The sequence below is a fragment of the Haliotis cracherodii genome, unplaced genomic scaffold (genome assembly GCF_022045235.1).
Source record: "Haliotis cracherodii isolate W230 unplaced genomic scaffold, xgHalCrac1.p SCAF_17, whole genome shotgun sequence".
Lineage (NCBI taxonomy): Eukaryota > Metazoa > Mollusca > Gastropoda > Lepetellida > Haliotidae > Haliotis > Haliotis cracherodii.
Window position 1 is genome coordinate 10,595,887 of NW_027266272.1, and position 18,332 is coordinate 10,614,218.

Sequence of the window (18,332 nt, forward strand, 5' to 3'; positions counted from 1 at the left end):
TTATCAAAGACTTATTAACAATATGTATAAAGTCACACACGAGCAAAAACGTATTAACTGAGGGTCAAAGGAGGGTATGCCGAGGTTTTTTTTATGTAATAGATAATTATTGAAAAAACTGTAGTTAGATTTGATTATGTCTATTCAAGTAATCTGTGGCTGAATAATTATGTGTAAATGTATATTGGTTCGATGAAGACTAGGGTAGGAAATGAACTTGCAACCACATGACCTCTCACATAGTTGAAATGTTATTAATTTATCCCGAAAAGAGCAAATTTCTTGTTTTTCAAAATAAAATATCAAAGATATCCATCAACGAAATCCATATAGCCACATGGGCACAACCCCTGAGTTGCCGTAAAAGGTGACTGTGCTTGTCGTAAGAGGTTCGGGATCGGGTGGTCAGGCTCGCTGACTTGGTTGATGCATGTCATCGTATCCCAATTTGGTGGAACCGTGCAGATCCGGGGTAGAATAGGTCTTCAACAACCCATGCTTGCCGTAAAAGGCGACTATGCTTGCCGTGTGTGTATGCGTGTATGTATGTGTGTGTATGCGTGTATGTATATGTGTGTATGCGTGTATGTATGTGTGTGTATGCGTGTATGTATATGTGTGTATGCGTGTATGTATGTGTGTGTATGCGTTCGACTGAATGCATGTTTGTTCGAGAATCTATGTTGTTGATAGACCTGTATGATTGTTTTCATACAGGTTTAGGTATAATTCATGTTATAATTATATATTGAATGTATGTACTGTTTGTCATTTGTACCTTCTTAACTTATTGTTGTTCTGTGATATTTTAGATTATAGTGTCTCATAGGCCATATGGCCGGGTGCTTTTTATAATTCGATGAATGTACATTTTGTATTTTATCATATAATGTGCACGTGACACTTAAATAAACATCTCTCTCTCTCTCTCTCTCTCTCTCTCTCTCTCTCTCTCTCTCTCTCTCTCTCTCTCTCTCTCTCTAAATCACCTCACTCACTGTTGTTCAATTATTGAGATCAGCTTTTGTTGTGAGTCATTAACATCTACAACACTCACTTGAACTTACATTTTTTTGTGGAAGCCGCGGTGGTTGAGTGGGTTAGGTAGCTTACTTTGAATGCTGGCGATTAGATGCCTCACTCTGGCAGTGTGGGTTCGAATCCCGGACGGGACTCCAAAAAAGTATATGATTCCGTACTTTATAAAGAAGTGTTATCCCAAATATAAAATATAACATGTGGTTCTTTTGGCCACCTTCTAAATGGCATGGTGTGTTCAAAAAAGAAAGAAATTCCTTTTAAAGCAAAAAAATATAAAACAAAATTCCCAGGCCTTTCATCAGACACTGTGACTCATCGTAATTGGTTGCTGCTCGTGTTTTCAGTGACCTATTGGGGGCACGGGTGGCCCAGTCGTCTAAGGCGCCGCGATTCGCTGTGCAGAGTTGCGTTACTAGGGCACGTCAGAAACCTATGATTGTGGGTTCGAATCCCGGTTAGCCCCTATTATGTTTCTAGGTTTGTCAGCACCATACCCTTGATCGTGGGGTTCACCGGAGTGGTAAACGTCAGAGACCTGCATCACTTCGTTCGTTCCTCCCACATTAAGCTGACACGCCGTGATATAACTGGAATACTGTTAAAAGCGGCGTTAAACACAACTCACTCACTCACTCACTCACTCAGTGACTGGTTCGACTGATTAACAGGTCGTTATAAAGCTTAGATTATTGTTCACTCACTCACTTGTCACTGACTGTACTTAGTTTCTGCAGCACAGTAGTTAGGTAGCATAGTGGTTAAAGCGTTCGCTGGTCACGCCGAAATCCTGGCTTAAATTCCCGACATGGGTACGTGAGTACAAGGCCCATTGTTTGCAATCTCATTAAAATCAGATTTTAGTTCTCGCTATCGCTAAACAAAGATATGAGGACATCCCATTACGGGTCACGTCAGAACGACCTTTCATCCAACCAATCAGAGCGTCGCTTACCAGATCGTGAAAGTGACAGTCGGAATGTGTTTTCTGATCATGCAACCTCGAAATATTTAACACGGGGTATTCCGAATGACAGTTACGGGTTTTATGATTATATCCATACAATCTAGACCATCTATAAGCCATTCCAGTATGTTCTTCTTATCAGTTTTAACATTTTTAATCGAGAATACGTCAAAATATATTTCGAAAGTAGTCGCCAGTTTGAAACTAGTGTCGTAAAGCTCGAGAAAGCTGCCTTCTGGTTGGCTAATGTCGATTTCTTGTCAGTCATTTCATTGGTCGGTCAAAATTAACGACTTTGTTTCGCGGTAGCGAAAACTAAGATCTGATTTTAATGAGATTGCATTTTTTGTGTCCTCCACCAAGATATTGTATGAATATTGCTAAAGGCGGCATAAAACCATACTCGGTCACTCTACCTTTCACACAACGGCACATGTCGGGGCTGTAGGGTACCCAGGGTAAAAGCGTCCTTTCGTCACCTCGAAATCCCGTGTTCAATTTCACACATGGGTATACATTATGTGACGAACTTTATGACCCCGCACAGTGCCCGAATATTAATGCTTGAAGCGGCGTAAAACCTCTCACTGTAGACATGACACTCAACCATGGCTGACCGGTGGAGACGATTTAACGAGCGCTTCAAGTAGTATCGAGTTTGCGCTTTGCTGTTGCTCTTGGCAACTTTACATATCCCCGTGTTATGGGTTTTCGGACGCTTAGGAAACATTCATAGTTTTCTCTCTGTTCACATGAACAACTGTAAAACACAACTTTCCCTTACAAACAAGATATCATCTGAGTGTTTAAAATGTCTGTATGGTGCTACTACCCCCGTTATAGCGTGAGTAATCGCGAAAAACATGGCCGAAAACGTATGATCCGTATATGTATATATATACAAAAATGAGGTAAATGTTCACTCGGCATCTTCTTTATATCAGTTTCAGACATAGTACTTTCGCTGTCTCATCACAGCTCTTCAGTGTATATGCTAAAGATCTATGTCGTGTGTCACAAGACGAGTAGAGGTAAACCACGCTTGCATGATACTGAAGACACACTTTATTAAATATATATATATATATATATATATATATATATATATATATATATATATATATATATATATATATATACATATAATATATATGCATGACACTGAAGAGCTGTCATGAGACAGCGAAAGTACTATGTCTGAAACTGATATAAAGAAGATGATGGACTAACGTGCGTGCGTCCGTGCGTGCGTGTGTGTGTGTGCCAAAGCCCTTCTGGTACGCGGGATTCGGGGGACAATTTAGACGGTATTTTGGACTCGGTAGTGTGGTACGCGGGACGCAAATAAATTCGTATTTAGTACCACCAGCCACCTTGACTTATTTATTAGACCTCAGAGTACGAGCTGTGTTCAAACTATATCATATATTTTACACATGTATATACATGTATATTTCAGAAACTGCAATCTAGTTTACAATATATCAGTATGTACTTTTTCATCTTCAGATATAAGAAATCATCTCAGGGGATGTAATTACATAATTGTTTAAAGTAATTAAGTAAGTCAAACAAAAATCTCCATTGAGTAAAGATCTATGTCGTGCGTCACACAAAACGAGTAGAGGTAAACCACGCTTACATGACAGGTCAGGCAGTTTACCACAAGCCTTGTCACGTGACATTAAACTATTCAAACAACTAAGATTGATAGAGTAAAGTTATTTGCAACCAAACAAAGCTGAACACCAAAATGATTTATCCGTTGTTGTCTTTTTTTTACTTAAACATGTTATATGTTTAACAGATACACGAATCATCCTTTATGTACACTATCTCTAAATACAATTCAAAGACCACACACACAAGCAAGAAAGTGATACAATTTAAACTAATGTTAAGAAGCCTATAGTAGAAACCATGCTTATATTTTTATCATGATTTCGTTGATATTCTAATGCAGAAGGTCGTCGTTTTATCATCAGATTTTTTAATAAAAAAAAACGTAAATGCAAGTCTCTACCTTTCTTGACATAAGTAAACTAACTGTTTGATGGCGTTTCAAAAGTCGGTGAGTATATAAAAAATATACAACCTTATGGATAACAACTTCTAGGTCATTGCATTTAGCTAGGTTTGATGTTACGCCGACATCTAAACGTAGCTAAATGCAATAAAAATAAACTTTAATTTATATATTTTTTAATGTAGGTATACTGAGGGGCACCCATGTTTCATGGTGGCTAAAAATGAAACCAAAAAATGGTTGTTCGATGGTAATGTATTTGATGCAGGCATCATAGTTGTATTTTTTACCTTATACGTTTGCAGTGTTTCGGCGACTATTTTCAGCCAAGTAACGTTTTGACAATGTTTTGGGTCAAATCCAATTTTCCAGTGTGTACTTTCATTTTGCCTGGTTTAGTTTACTTTAGAGTCGCCTCAAACACTGAAAACGTGGCTTGTTACACCGAGACTACATGATGTCATATTGTTTGACTTTTGCCTTCTGATCATTAGATTATTCCATAAGGCGTTTGTTGTTTCTATAAACTGCACTTGTTCAAATCACTCATAAGAATATAGTTTGACATGCTGGTGTCATCAGAAATACCATGCCGATGGTATAGGGCCATGAAGAACACTCTAACTTTCATTTGAGTACCTTAAATTTTGAGTACCCATTATCACATTGTTTTTTTTAAACTATAAAACGTCCACTGCTAGACTTGTGTCTGTCTTATGACCTTCAACCTGACCTCTGATGCGCCACCTACCAAGCGGCTGGCGTGGACATCACTCAACCCAGCCAAGTGGAACCAGACGTCCTGCTGTGCTGGTCGAACTGTACACTCGAGCAGCCGGTCCGAGTTAGCGTGTGAACAGACCCACCCGACAATAACCGGGTGGTGGACACCAAACTTAAATTCCTTTTGGATATACGACGTGGATTTACTTTTGCTTATTCAACGAAAAAAGATGTCATAAACAAGGTAAGAGATTGACACTGTTTTATATCTAAACGTGGAAAAACTTTGAATGCAAGAGTGTTTATTGTGCATTTTTCAAGATGTTCATATCGTATTTATAGCATGGTATTAATGTTTCTGTGATGGGTAATGGTGAACTTTATATGGTGACCACTATCTGACCATTATCTGACCTCTGAACCTAGTACCACACGGGCAGGGTGACTGATGGATTTCAAATTCTTTATTCTTTCAATGGGACCTTTCGGTTCAAGCGTTTGATCAATTTTCTGTTTGATTGGCATTCTAGAAGTTGGTGAGTTAATAGGAAAACATACAACTTTATGGATAACAACTTCTGTTTTATTGCATATAACGGGGTAGATTCTTACACCGTTGTCGCTCCAACTTGATAACGTGTATCCACTTTGAAATGTCGCTACTTGCAATAAACCAGAAGTTGTTATGTTTTCCTATTAACTTTCACAATACTTGTTGTTTGTTTGTTGTTTTACGCCGCACTCAGCTGTATTCCAGCTATATGACGGCGGTCTGTAAATAGTCGCGTCTGGACAAGACAATCCAGTGATTGATATCATTAACATCGATCCACACAATATTGGGATACAATGACATGCATCAACCAGGTCAACCAGGTCTACCCGATCCCGCTAGTCGCCTCATACGACAAGCGTAGTTGACTTTTACGGCAAGCATGGTTTCTGAAGACCTTCTTTCATACACAACAACCGCCGTGACGTTGCTGGAATGTCGTTACAAGCGGCGTAAAACCATATTCATTCCACAGCAACTTTACCTACCACGTACTTCTAAGTCTATATTACTAATACAACATCAATATGACTATTAACAACTATCCGTTTCTACTACAACTACTGGGGCGGTGGGGTAGCCTAGTGGTTAAAGCGTTCGCTCGTCACGCTGAAGACCCGGGTTCGATTCCCCCACATGTGTACAATGTGTGAAGCCCATTTCTGGTGTCCACCGTCGCGATGTTTCTGGGATGTTGCTTAAAAAAGGCGACGTAAAACCATACCCACACACTACTACTCAAATAAATGACCATGCTGTCGTGTGTACTTTGGACATGAGCTAGACTCGTTTTGGTACAAGGGATATTTGACTTCTTAAAAAGTAGATTTTATTCATGTATGACTAAACGAAAATCATATGTTATTTTTTAATTAACTGTGTTATTATTGCCAGTCCTGCTCAAGTATACTCCGATCATAGTGTTTTGATGAAGATTAAGAGATATTTGATCCCAGACGGAAACATCAATCAGATTAAGAAGATAACACCTTTTTCAACAATTACGCTCTGTAAACGATATTACGTGAAAAACAAAAGATCTCCTTTCATGACATCCGAAACCGTTTATCACTAGGGTACATACAATAGTATTCATTAACACCTGAGGAAAACAACTCATTCAGTAGCGGCGCAGTGCTTTGATCACCTGTAGCGCTACCTGGAGGCTAATTAGGAGTGTAAACACAGTTCTCACAAATAAACATCTGTATTACACACGCTCTAAACTTGGAGACTGGCTATAATTCGTTGTAATGTTATGCAAGAGATCGTTTAATGAGAAATCCTTATACACGAGAAAGAGACTGGTCTACTCATCCGATGTTTTAGTGTTTAATGATGGATGTCAGCTGTTGAGGCAGCCATCAATAATGACAGCTGAAGATTCGATTGTCGCCATGATATCCTGCTTTGTTGTGTATACGTGTGAAAAAAAGGTACATTGATCCTTTGGTACAATGACTATTGTTTTTAAAGTGCTAACGATGGAAACGTTCCTCTATTATACTCTATAAGTTAAAACATTCTTGCATGTGAATATACATCAACTGAATAAAGTGTCTATATGTGAAAATATCCGAAGGCCACAAAAGAGCATAAGTAAGTCATTGTTGTGTTATAGGAGTATATGATGACGTCTCGTAAACAAAATGAATGTACATACGTTTCTCTATCTCTTTTCTTTCCTTTCTGTCATTTAATTTATTAACTGTACATAAGCATACATGTAAATCTATAGGAGAGGGCGCTCTAAGTTGTGATTACTTGTGCCCAGTCCTTTACATGAGATTAAAATATGTTTAAAAACCCAGATACATTAAACTTGCTATGTGAGTGAGAATGGCTTTACGCCGCAATATTCCAGTAATATCACGGCGGGGGACACCAGAAATTGGCTTCACACATCGTACCCATGTCGGGAATCGAGCCCGGGTCTTCGGCGTAACGAGCGAACGCTCTAACCACTAGGCTACCGACCGCCCCGAAACTCGCTATGAACACACATGACTAATATTTAAATAAAGTAACATTTTTTAATAAGGGAAAAGGTGTTTTGAAAAAGTTAAAATTGTACAAATATGAAAAAAATGACTGATATGGTTTAAACATATTTTTATTTCAACTCAAAATTGGGATCGGTAAACAAGACAGCGCTTATTTGAATACCTCTCCCTAAAATAGCAATCAGGATTAGTAACAAAGATAGTTAAGGTGTTTACATAATATTTACAAAAAATACCTTGGTGGTCTCAAGCGTGATTAGCAGTGTCCGGGGTTATAAGTAATGTTAAGTAATACATAATGTTCACAAGATACAAATATAATATATGTGGGGGGTTGGTGTATTATTTAAGTTGACTGATATTATTTCTCATTGTCAAATTAGCCCGACGCAGTACAGAACATAGCATTATTTCTCACAGGGCGATATACTCGTACAAACGCATAACAAATACAAATAACATGATTGCGGAATATTATGATAATATTTCATGTTAATATTGCGTAGTTGTGAGTTTTGCACATTTAAAAACAAATTAGCATATTCGGTCGAACTGAATAACATATAGGCTGATATTACTTACGTTTAGATGTTAAATATGGACACACAAACATGTAATGATATTCATTTCCAATATCAGATAGATTTCAAAGGGTACTTGTGCGCGCTATAGCGGGGGAAGCTGCTACTTACGTTTAAATTGTTCGGATGCCCATACTCATTATCCATTGGTCCATATAGTATACAAATCGAGTTAAAGACAGTGACAGTTTATTAAGGCGTATCCAATTATGCAGGCTTGAAATATTTACAAACATATATTTAAATCGAGCATGTCAAACATTTCGCTACACAAATCTGTGCAAAAATAAACATAGCTCCCACTAACTAAATAGTGTTCTCTAGTGACAGGTACGTATTTTTACTAATTAATTTCCCGTCAATGCAAATCACCTGTCAATGTAATTAGCAAAAACAACACCAGCGAGGTTCCGCAGCGCCGATAGACATGACAACCCACGTGTCAGTCTGAGGGTACACCCAAGTCTGATACTAACGATATATTTACACTGCTCGAAATTAGCAGTCATTATAAGACAAATTCTTTTAATTAATTAGCTCGTGAGATATCAGACGTACTGACGTATACCTGAGTATTTAGGTGAAACACCATGACACGCGTGCACATTGAACACGTGAAGCTCGTAACACGCACAGGAATTTGCATGATGTTTAACAGTAAAGTAGCTTAAGAAGATTCACGACGAAGCGCGTAGATCAGTTTCGTTTTTACACATGATGGATACAGTTAATTTTCTGGTGAGTGTTTTATTGAACAGCTTTCCTTCCTGGTAAAGTTTCTGGAAGTACAAGTGATGTATAAACCAAATTCTTATAATTTCAGTACTGGAATTTAATAGAAGTGTATGTTTTTACTTTTATATGTACATATTTTTAACATCATTAACATCTTTGTCCATTTTTTTAGGCAAATTCCATGCTAAATCACGTGTTTGTGTTTTTACATTTTATATCATTATACGTATTATTTATGTATTATCGAGTTTAGTTTTGCTTCATAATCTTTTTACAAGTAAAGTTTTAAAATTATACAAGAGAAAGGGTGAAAAAGTCAGAAACGACTGTCCATCAACTTGTCATGGCACCCCTAGGCGCTAATGTTCATGTCTCGTGTGAAAAGTAAAAGTCCACCTGTCAATCAAACGACCGGAAGTTATCACTCACAGGGCCTTCTGGGAAAGACGCGAAATTTGAAAATGGCTACAGATGAAATCGACAAGATTTTCTGTTAGTAAACAATGGCAATGTAGTTTAGCATCGTGTTTCTCATGAACATGACTGAATCGTCAAAGGGAGGAAGCAAAATAAGGTTTGTGTGTTATTATGGATAATTCATATGTGGTTTGTATGCCTCTACTTAGTAGTAAGCGAACAAAGCAGGTGCTCCCCGGGAGATAAATGTTTTGTAGATGGCGACAATGACTGATCTATCTGGACATCTCATTCTTCCAACAAGCGCTATGATGTGTCGATCTATCCGCCTTAGCGTTTCAAGAGATTTGTCTTTATATTTGTCATCTCATATCCATCTTCTGAGTGTGAATGAAACAAGTAATGTCCACGATAATGCCTGGAACGTGTACGATGAGCTAGCGATTGTTTTCATTTCATCAAAACTTTCTTCTGTATTGTCTATTGTCTTTCTTACCATCCAAATAGAACTTATGTTGTTGAAACAATGTTCGCCGATCGTCATGAAAGATATGTGTTTGCATTTTTCATATTTGATGTACTACTTGCACATACTGGTCTTATTCATTCATCAGATCCCAAACCTAGGAAGATGAAAATAATGTGTTCTCACAAGCAGCATCCCATCCATGTGACTTATACATGTAGTAGTTTTCTCTAAACATATTGTTTGTTGCAAGGTTAGTTTAGTAAGATTTTCAAAGATGTACCAGTACTCTTGAACATTTATCGTGGGTGGTTTGGAAACAACCCAGGATTTGACATGATGCAGAAATGTGTGTCTATTCCCAAATGTATAGAATGAATACAGCAAAGAATATTGAATACCAAGCATTGAACAATAATATTCATTGTACCAAATTCGTGACCAAAATATAAAGATCTTGTAATTCAAAATAATTATGTGATCTTACTGTAGAGTAACACTGCACGATTATTTCATTACTTTACAGGGCCCTCACATTCCCATAAGGACCCTTGAAATTAATTATTGGGTGTCCCTTGGGTCCAAAGTTTGTAGGCCAAGTTAAAACCATGGAAACCTGACCCTTTTTTAATATCTGCAAACATATTATGTCTGACTGATAGTGGTAGAGAAGACTACTAACTACTGACGAATAGCAGCAGAGTGTCTATTTGTATTCATATATAATGATGCTGATGATTACACTGAATACATCATAATGATATTAGCAACGTTCCAAAGGCAAAGGTCTGTTTTGGGGATGGACCATTATGGATATGAGGAATTGAATGCCCATAGATTACAATGGTCCAGTTGACATAGTTCCATCCTATTGTCCTTGTCTCCTGTTGTCCATTTCGCAGACCACTGACCCTTAGGGATGAATAAACACAGTGACACATGAATACCTTTTGGGTTGGATAGAAAGTCTGACAAGGGTCGGTTGCATTCAGAATTTGTAAACATCAGTTGACTGTGACAGACTAAATTGCCTCAAACTGGGTTGTATAAATTAGAAGGAGGATTTGCTTGGTGGACCAACTATGGTTGCAATAGTTAAAGGAGGGTCAGCGGTCATTAGAATGCGCTGATGCAGCAGGGTCTCATGGATAAATTGGAAAGTTGATTTCAAACAGCATGTCTAAGATTGAACTGATACAGGAAGAATTTGTAACTTGAGATAAGAATACATTTTGAAACACAACTAAATATAGACTTACAGCAATAGTAGAGCCAAGATCACATTATGAAACAGGGCCCTGAGTTTCTTTAAAGTAAACCCATTTGCTAACATTTTCACAATTAAATTTACCTCATGGTAAAAAGTTCTTGCAATAGTAGAAAAAGCAAACGTTTTCTTTAGCGTTGCTAAAGAAATTTTTAACATTGAAATATTTTGTTTCACAGACTCCAGCAGAGACTATATTAACTGAAAACCTCAGTAGATGAAAAGGTCAGGAATAAGATTGTGTTGATGTACTTCCAGATTGATAGTTAAGCAATTTTAAGGTACTATTGAAATGGTTATATGGTTTTATTTTGAACGTTGGCAGTGATATGTTACTGAAACATTGCAAAGTGTAAATAAAGAAGTTGCTTTCTGTGCCGTTGTAGTGGTCGAAACTAAGAAGGAAAGTCCACACTGATATTGCTTGCAAGTATTGTGTTGTATTCAGATACCATCTGGGGTTATATTCTAAAGAATTAACTGGCACAAAAAACAGCTTCAACAACTTGTTTTGGTTATTGGTTAGTCGCACTGAATAAGCTTGTCCCCTTATATCCTGAAAATTGTTATTTATTAATGGGTGTAACGGCGGTAGAAACTAACATTTTTAGTCCACTAGTCCTCTTAATGATAACATCTAGCAAATCCTTAAAAATGGCAAATTTCTACTACTCCTTATGATACCTTAACCATTGGACAGTTTTACAAAGACTACAGGACTAGTGCCAGTTTCTAACCCTGAAGTAACCGGGAACATAAGTATTGTAAAATGGAAGCTCTGAATCGAACACAGAGTTGCCTCCCTTGGGCAAGCCAGAAACCTATGATTCTTGGTTTGAATCCCGGTTCATCCCGATTATGTTTCTAGGTTTGTCAGCACCATAAACATGCTCGTGGGTTTTACCCAAAGTGGTAAAGTAAACGTCTGAGACCTTCATTGCTTCGGGCTTTCCTCCCACATCAAGCTGACACACCGTGATATAACTGGAATACTGTTAAAAGCGCTGTTACACCCAACTCACTCTGAATAGAACACAGATTCTATCGTGCAGTACAATGATGCACCAACATGCCCGATGTGCACATATTGCATCTGTACATATGTAATTACATTTATTTATTTATTTATTTTCTTTTTACCAGTGAATGTGGGGAGCCTGGCCTGTCTGACGACGAGAATGAGGTTTTCTTTGGCGAAATCACACAGCGGGAGAGACGTCGTGCAGTGAAGTATTCTCGTCGCCGCACTGTTCTCTACATTCCAGGATTCAGGAAAGACAAGAGATTAATGAGATACAGCCAAGAGTTCACCCCCGACGGCCCCTTCATCTATGCGCACGAAGAAGTAACCTCAGATGTGTGTGTGAGTGAGAGTTCATCCGACACCTCACTGACCAAACACCAGGAAGTCCCTGAGGAAGACAAAGACATTGTTGTGAAGAAGCTGTTTGCATCTTTGACTGAACCAGCTGCAGGGGATTGCAAGGAGGGCGGGGAGTCTGGTGCTTCGAAGCTGTCCTCGCCGACCGAACCTGCATCTAGCGAGTCTGCCATGAGTTCCCCCTGCATCATGGAAGGAGGAGGGGAGTGTATGGCCATTGACCACTGTAGCAGTTTTTTGTCAAAGAACATTGAAGCCTCCAGCAAACTCTTCGACAGTGGAGTTGACTGTGGGATCGGAGACTCGGTGCTTTTCTCATCCAAACTCTCTGAATGTGCATCATTAAGGATCGAGTCTGGAATTACCATTCGCGAGAAAGACTCCAAGTCAGTGCTATCAAACTTCTCCGAAAATGACAGTAGGGAAAATGATGAGATGGTTTTTGCTCGGCCACACAGCAGAATGGCGTTCGCTCATTCATCTCAAATTGCTTCCATGAGTGACAATGTTCTGTCGAACACCCTCCCACGGAAGTTGGGACACTCTTACCATGTTGGGACTAACTATGCAGGTTCATTCTTGTCCGATATGGAGCATGGCGAGAGTGTGAGTGACATCAGTGATGTTGATGGATTTAAAAGACCTTTCCGACTGCACGGGGTGTTTGTAGGTACACAGACTTGTCAGACCAACATCAGCACACCACGCGTTGCCTCTACAGCTTCCAACTTCCCTTTCTCAAGTCCGCATCTCCTAGTCAGTCCCATAGCAACATACAAAGCCAACCCTAGTAACAGAGACACTGAATCGGTTGCCTCTTCAAAAAGTTCTGACTCGACTCCGTCCAAGTTGGTGAAGAGTAAAGTCAGTGCTTTCTCCTCATTCCCAGCTTCCACTGCGGTCAGAAGAAGTCTTCGCAAGAAGAGCATGGAAGATAGCAGTGTTAGTGTGTTGCCAGAACCAAAGATTAAGATGGCCGACCTGGATCCAACAAAGTGTGATTCTTGTGTAGGGACCAGTGACGTGGCTACATCGTGTGGGAATACTACATGTCCAAGAGTGCCGGACTCGCTGGTATCCAATATCTCGATGGATGAGAGCAGCTGTGCAACCAATAAACCAGCAGTACCACCTAAACCTGTGATGACCACGACATCCACCCAATCAGACTATCTCTCTCTACCGTCCACACTGGCTGGTCAACAGTTACTTCTGGTCAAGAGCTCGGAACTGGCCAAGGGGCAGCTAGAAAGTTCTCCTGAGTCCCTCGTTTCTCAGTCGTCTTGGTCAGATCTGAAACTGTCTGCTCTGGGTATCAACAAAGAGCGGTTGTGTTTCGCTACAGTCTCGTCAGATTCATCAAGTCTTCAAACACAGAGTGGTGATACAAATTTGACATCATCATCAGATGTTCATAAACCCGATTTAGTTAGTGAAAGTGAAAAACCAGCGGGTCAGAGGTCGTCGGAGGAGGTTCTAGAATCTCTGGGAAAGAAACAAGAGACTGAGAATGTGACTTCGTCTTCCCCATCTACGGAGTGTGAGCTGGGCATGAACACGGAGTACTTCACCCTCAATGACAATGAGGCAAGCACACCAGACTTATTCAAATCTCACAGATGTGATGATTATGTTGATGGGGAGTTTAGTGGCGATACCCAGTCACAGACTGACGAACAAGACGAGGATGCAGGCTCATCAGAACTAGACACTTTGCTCCCCGGACCTGATTGTGAAACAACGTTGCTTGACAGCGATTACTCCCCCGTCAAAGGTCGTAGTTACGAACGTCTTCAGAAACAGCTTAAAAATCGTCCAGGGTTGGTCTGGCCGAATCGATACATGACCGATTCGGAAAGCAGCGAAACAGAAGACAACGGTGAACATTCTTTCGACAGTGGCAGTTCGGATTCATCACTCCTGGACTACAGTGCATCCGATTCATTCGAAGCGATGAGTCCACCACCCAAACCCGAGCCAGTCATCATCAATGATGGGAAGCTGAAACCATGGCGACCACCAGGTCACGTGGAGGTCAATGTTAAAAAAAGCTCTGAAGGCAAGTTCTTGTCGCGAACAGGCTTTCAGGCAAGACTTAGAAAAATAAAGGAAATGACAGGTACTTATGTAACCTTACTGTCATGGATCACTGCATGACTTTGGGCTTAATTTACCTCCTTTGTCTTTGTTTACAATTTGTTTTCATATTTTCTTATACCATTTTCCTCTCCTTTCTACTGTAATACCTCAGATTACCACAACAAATACTCCTTAATTCTGAACACTAATCAGTGTCAATGGGTGGTTATGTAATAGCTTTTTAGAAAGACCCTCAGGCGTGGAAATTGTTGTGATGCTCGGAGGATTTTAAACAATAAGAGCTTTGTGTTTCCTTAACTTGCTCATCTACATGAAACAACAGATTCAGGGGTAGTGCGGAACATATTTAGTCCACTACTTCTTATAATGATATGGCAAAGATATAGGTTATTGGTTAGTCGCACTGAATAAGCTTGTCCCCTTATATCCTGAAAATTGTTATTTATTAATGGGTGTAACGGCGGTAGAAACTAACATTTTTAGTCCACTAGTCCTCTTAATGATAACATCTAGCAAATCCTTAAAAATGGCCAATTTCTACTACTCCTTATGATACCTTAACTATTGGGCAGTTTGGCAAGGACTACAGGACTAGTGCCAATTTCTGACGCTGCAGATTGTTTTGTTCATCTCCAGACAAACCTCAGTGCCATTATCAAGCTTTAAATTTGCACTTCTGAAATTAGCTGATTGGAGTTTGAAAACCGATAATGTCGCGAGAGAAATCAATACAGACATAACTTTTCGTGTCAGTTTTTTAAAAAAGAAAATGGTGTAAGAAAATGATTTTATCTCAGAGGGAAACCTGAGCTTAGCAAGTCACTGTTTTGTGAAGTTTCCAAAGATAAACTTGTGTTATCTTTGATAACTTTATGAAAATGTGAATTTGATTAATTGAGGTTTTCCTTCAGTGATTTCTGTACATTCTGTGTTGGGCATACAACAGATAATGCATGCAGTGATATTTTGCGCTCAGTAACTAGGCACTCTCTCCATCGGGTTAACAGGCAAGTAACTCACAGGCTAAATTATATTTTTTCTTTTTCAGTTAAAGGAACCAAGAGAGGATCGACCTTCAAGTTCGGAAGTTTGTCAGGCAACAAAGAAAACCAGGCCAAAGGAAAATTATACCCTAAGGTGAGCACACAATACCATCACTCACTCACTCACTCACTCACTCACTCACTCACTCACTCACTCACTCACTCACTCACTCACTCACTCACTCACTCACTCACTCACTCACTCATTGAGATCAGCTTTTGTTGTGAGTCATGCACACAATAACATCAACAACACTCACTCACTCACTCACTCACTCACTGTTGTGAGTCATTTTTCATACTCTGCAAGTCAGCTACCTCTTCACCAAATAAATATGGCTGAGATACTGCCGATGTGATTTTAAACTTTAACTCACTCACTCACCAAATTATTCTGTTCTTAAAGAGATGTTTTTCTTCCAGTCTCCGCTCCCAAAGAACGACAAGTCAGAAAAAGACAAGAAAAAGACACCCTGTCGTAGAAAGAAGAAGTCTGATATGGTAGATAAAGCTAATTGCTTCAACATATAAACAGCTCTTTTTATGACATCTTTGTGCATCATACCTTATTCTCAAATAAATTGATGCCAAAAGGACCGTTTGGAGTTAATATTTAATATTTAACGTCACATAGGCATTATTTCAGCCATACAGCGATTAGTTTATCTGTGAAGTTATTACTTTATGATTAGTGTTCAAAATTAAGCATAAAAATCAGGGAGTCCTTGTCAGTTTCTCTATTTCTATTTCACTGTCAGTAAGTGGAACATCTTTCTCTCTTCAGACGGAGTTGGAGATTGACGAGATGACGAAGCTACACACCATGTGTAACGGACAGCGAGTGGTCCGCTACCTCAACTTCTCCGAGTCCCCCATGATCATCAAGCATTATCCTGGTAAGATCAACCTCTTCTTATCGCTATGGTAACGTGAGATTCAAACATCTTATGTATTTACTGGAACATTTCACATTATATGGTAGTTAATACATGTATGAATGTAAATCCAATCAATTTGAAAAGGCATGATTTCCAAAGTCATTATCCAAGTTACTCTCATTAGTTTATTTTGACAATCTTATTTACAGCACTGTTTAATTTTCCTCATTAGACAGTTTTTTTTCACAAATACCGTATACTACATAATAAGCGCCCAGGGCGCTCTCAAAATTAGAAATAGGGGGCTCTAGAGAATTTTACTTTGGTGGGAAAAACACAGAGTTGAAAGATTGTTAATTTCGTGGTTTATGCTGACAGCCTGAAATATTTATATACGACAGATATATTTTTCCAGAATTTAATTGCCCATAATTAAGGGTGCATATTACACACAAGTGCGTATTATACATGAATAAATTTAAGTCTTGTGTACATTGATCAACTGGAAGGGGTGCTAATTGGGATTGTTCACTTGCCAATATATTAGCAAATATCGCTGTGGGCGCTTATTCGAGTGGGGCGCTTATTACGTCGAATATGGTATAGAATAAAATGATACACATCCTGTATACACAAATAGGGTAGGGAGGTGTGACTTTGAATTTCTGTTTTTCATTTATTTTTGTATCATTATTAATCCTGATCATTTTCATTTTTCTAATTTTTTCACCAAGTTGTAAAAAATGGACAATATGATGAATCTAACTTTGATTATTGTTTTTGTAGCTCCCAAGGAAGCCTCTAAACTCAGCTGGAGCAACACCCTGGCCAACAGTGATCTGTCGTATCACTCCCCAACTCGCACATCATCTAAACCTACAGCGAGGCCCATACTCACACAGGTCAGTGGCTCTTGCCATTCTTCCAGCAGGTCAACTAACACCATCATACAGTGTGTATGTCAGTGTTTACTGAGAGACATATTAGTATTCTAGTATTCAGAAATATACATGTACAGGGTTAAACATGATAAATACAAAACCTATATTTCATCATTGGCATAAATCCTGTAATTTGGCATTCATCACACTATAAAATCTTCAGATTTTCAACAGAAGTCCTTTTCAGTATCAGCTATCCATAATTAGTTGTGCATGTAATAGTATCTTGTTGCCCAAGCTTCTTTAACAGAGGCAAGGTGGTAAACCTACTTCTCTCCTGTCTGTGCTAGCAAAAACATGTAAAAGATTTTTCATGTCTTCTGTGATTCTTCTTCTGTGTCTTCTAAGTATTCTAGTATACATGTTGAAAAGGTTAAACATAACGATCATCTTTGAGGCGGTGTGGTAGCCTTGTGGTTTAAGGCGTTTGATCATCATGGCAAAGGCCTGGGTTCGATATCCATTAATAGAATGTGCAAACCAATTTCTGCATCCCCTGCCTCGATATTGCTTGAATATTGCTAAAAGTGTCATAAAGCTATACTCACCAACTTATGTTTAATTGAGTGATAATCATGATCTATTTTCTCCTACAGCGACCCCTGAACCACACCTACCCATACAGCGACGATGTCCCATCACCAATCATCTTGACGAGGACACGACGAACACACACACTGTCACAGAGGGTAACACAGCTGTGACCTCACATGTGTGTCTGAAACTCACACATTTGTCTCGACACTCCATCATTTCACAACACAGCTGCTGAAACTGTCACCGACAATCTTCCTCCACCATCGTCCATACATGTATATTAGAGTCATCTTTGTTCACCAGCATTTAGGTTTTTGTTGATAATTTGAGCTTTAGCTTTTGACAAGACCAGATTAGTTTTTTTGTTTTGATAGTAGCTTCATTTCGTATCTGTATTAAATGAACTTTGGGATATGCTTTGGGAGAATACTCTCAAGACCTAGTCATTGTCTCTCTGTAGATGTCAGTTGTGATAGCTTCTCTTGAGTAATATTGATAAAACTATAACTATTTCACCTCATATTACAAAGTCAATTTCACTCATACATTAACTTTTAGCCAAAAATGTATTTAAACAATCATAACAGAAAACTATACTATACTATATTCTATATTTTCATATTTCATGTAGTTCTCTCTTCAGTCAGGGGGGGATGGTCGGGTAGCCTAGTGGTTA

At 38.9% G+C, this 18,332-nt stretch overlaps 1 protein-coding gene across 1 annotated transcript; it reads left to right on the plus strand.

The window, feature by feature from the left end:
* Positions 1 to 9,097: 9,097 nt before the first annotated feature.
* LOC139464373 (uncharacterized) lies at positions 9,098 to 18,041 on the plus strand. The gene is made up of 7 exons (XM_071245903.1): positions 9,098 to 9,200; positions 11,920 to 14,216; positions 15,306 to 15,394; positions 15,724 to 15,801; positions 16,085 to 16,196; positions 16,965 to 17,080; positions 17,716 to 18,041. Exons 1-7 carry the CDS (start codon positions 9,160 to 9,162, stop codon positions 17,821 to 17,823), a joined length of 2,841 nt encoding a protein of 946 aa, XP_071102004.1. The 5' UTR covers positions 9,098 to 9,159; the 3' UTR covers positions 17,824 to 18,041.
* Positions 18,042 to 18,332: the final 291 nt, after the last annotated feature.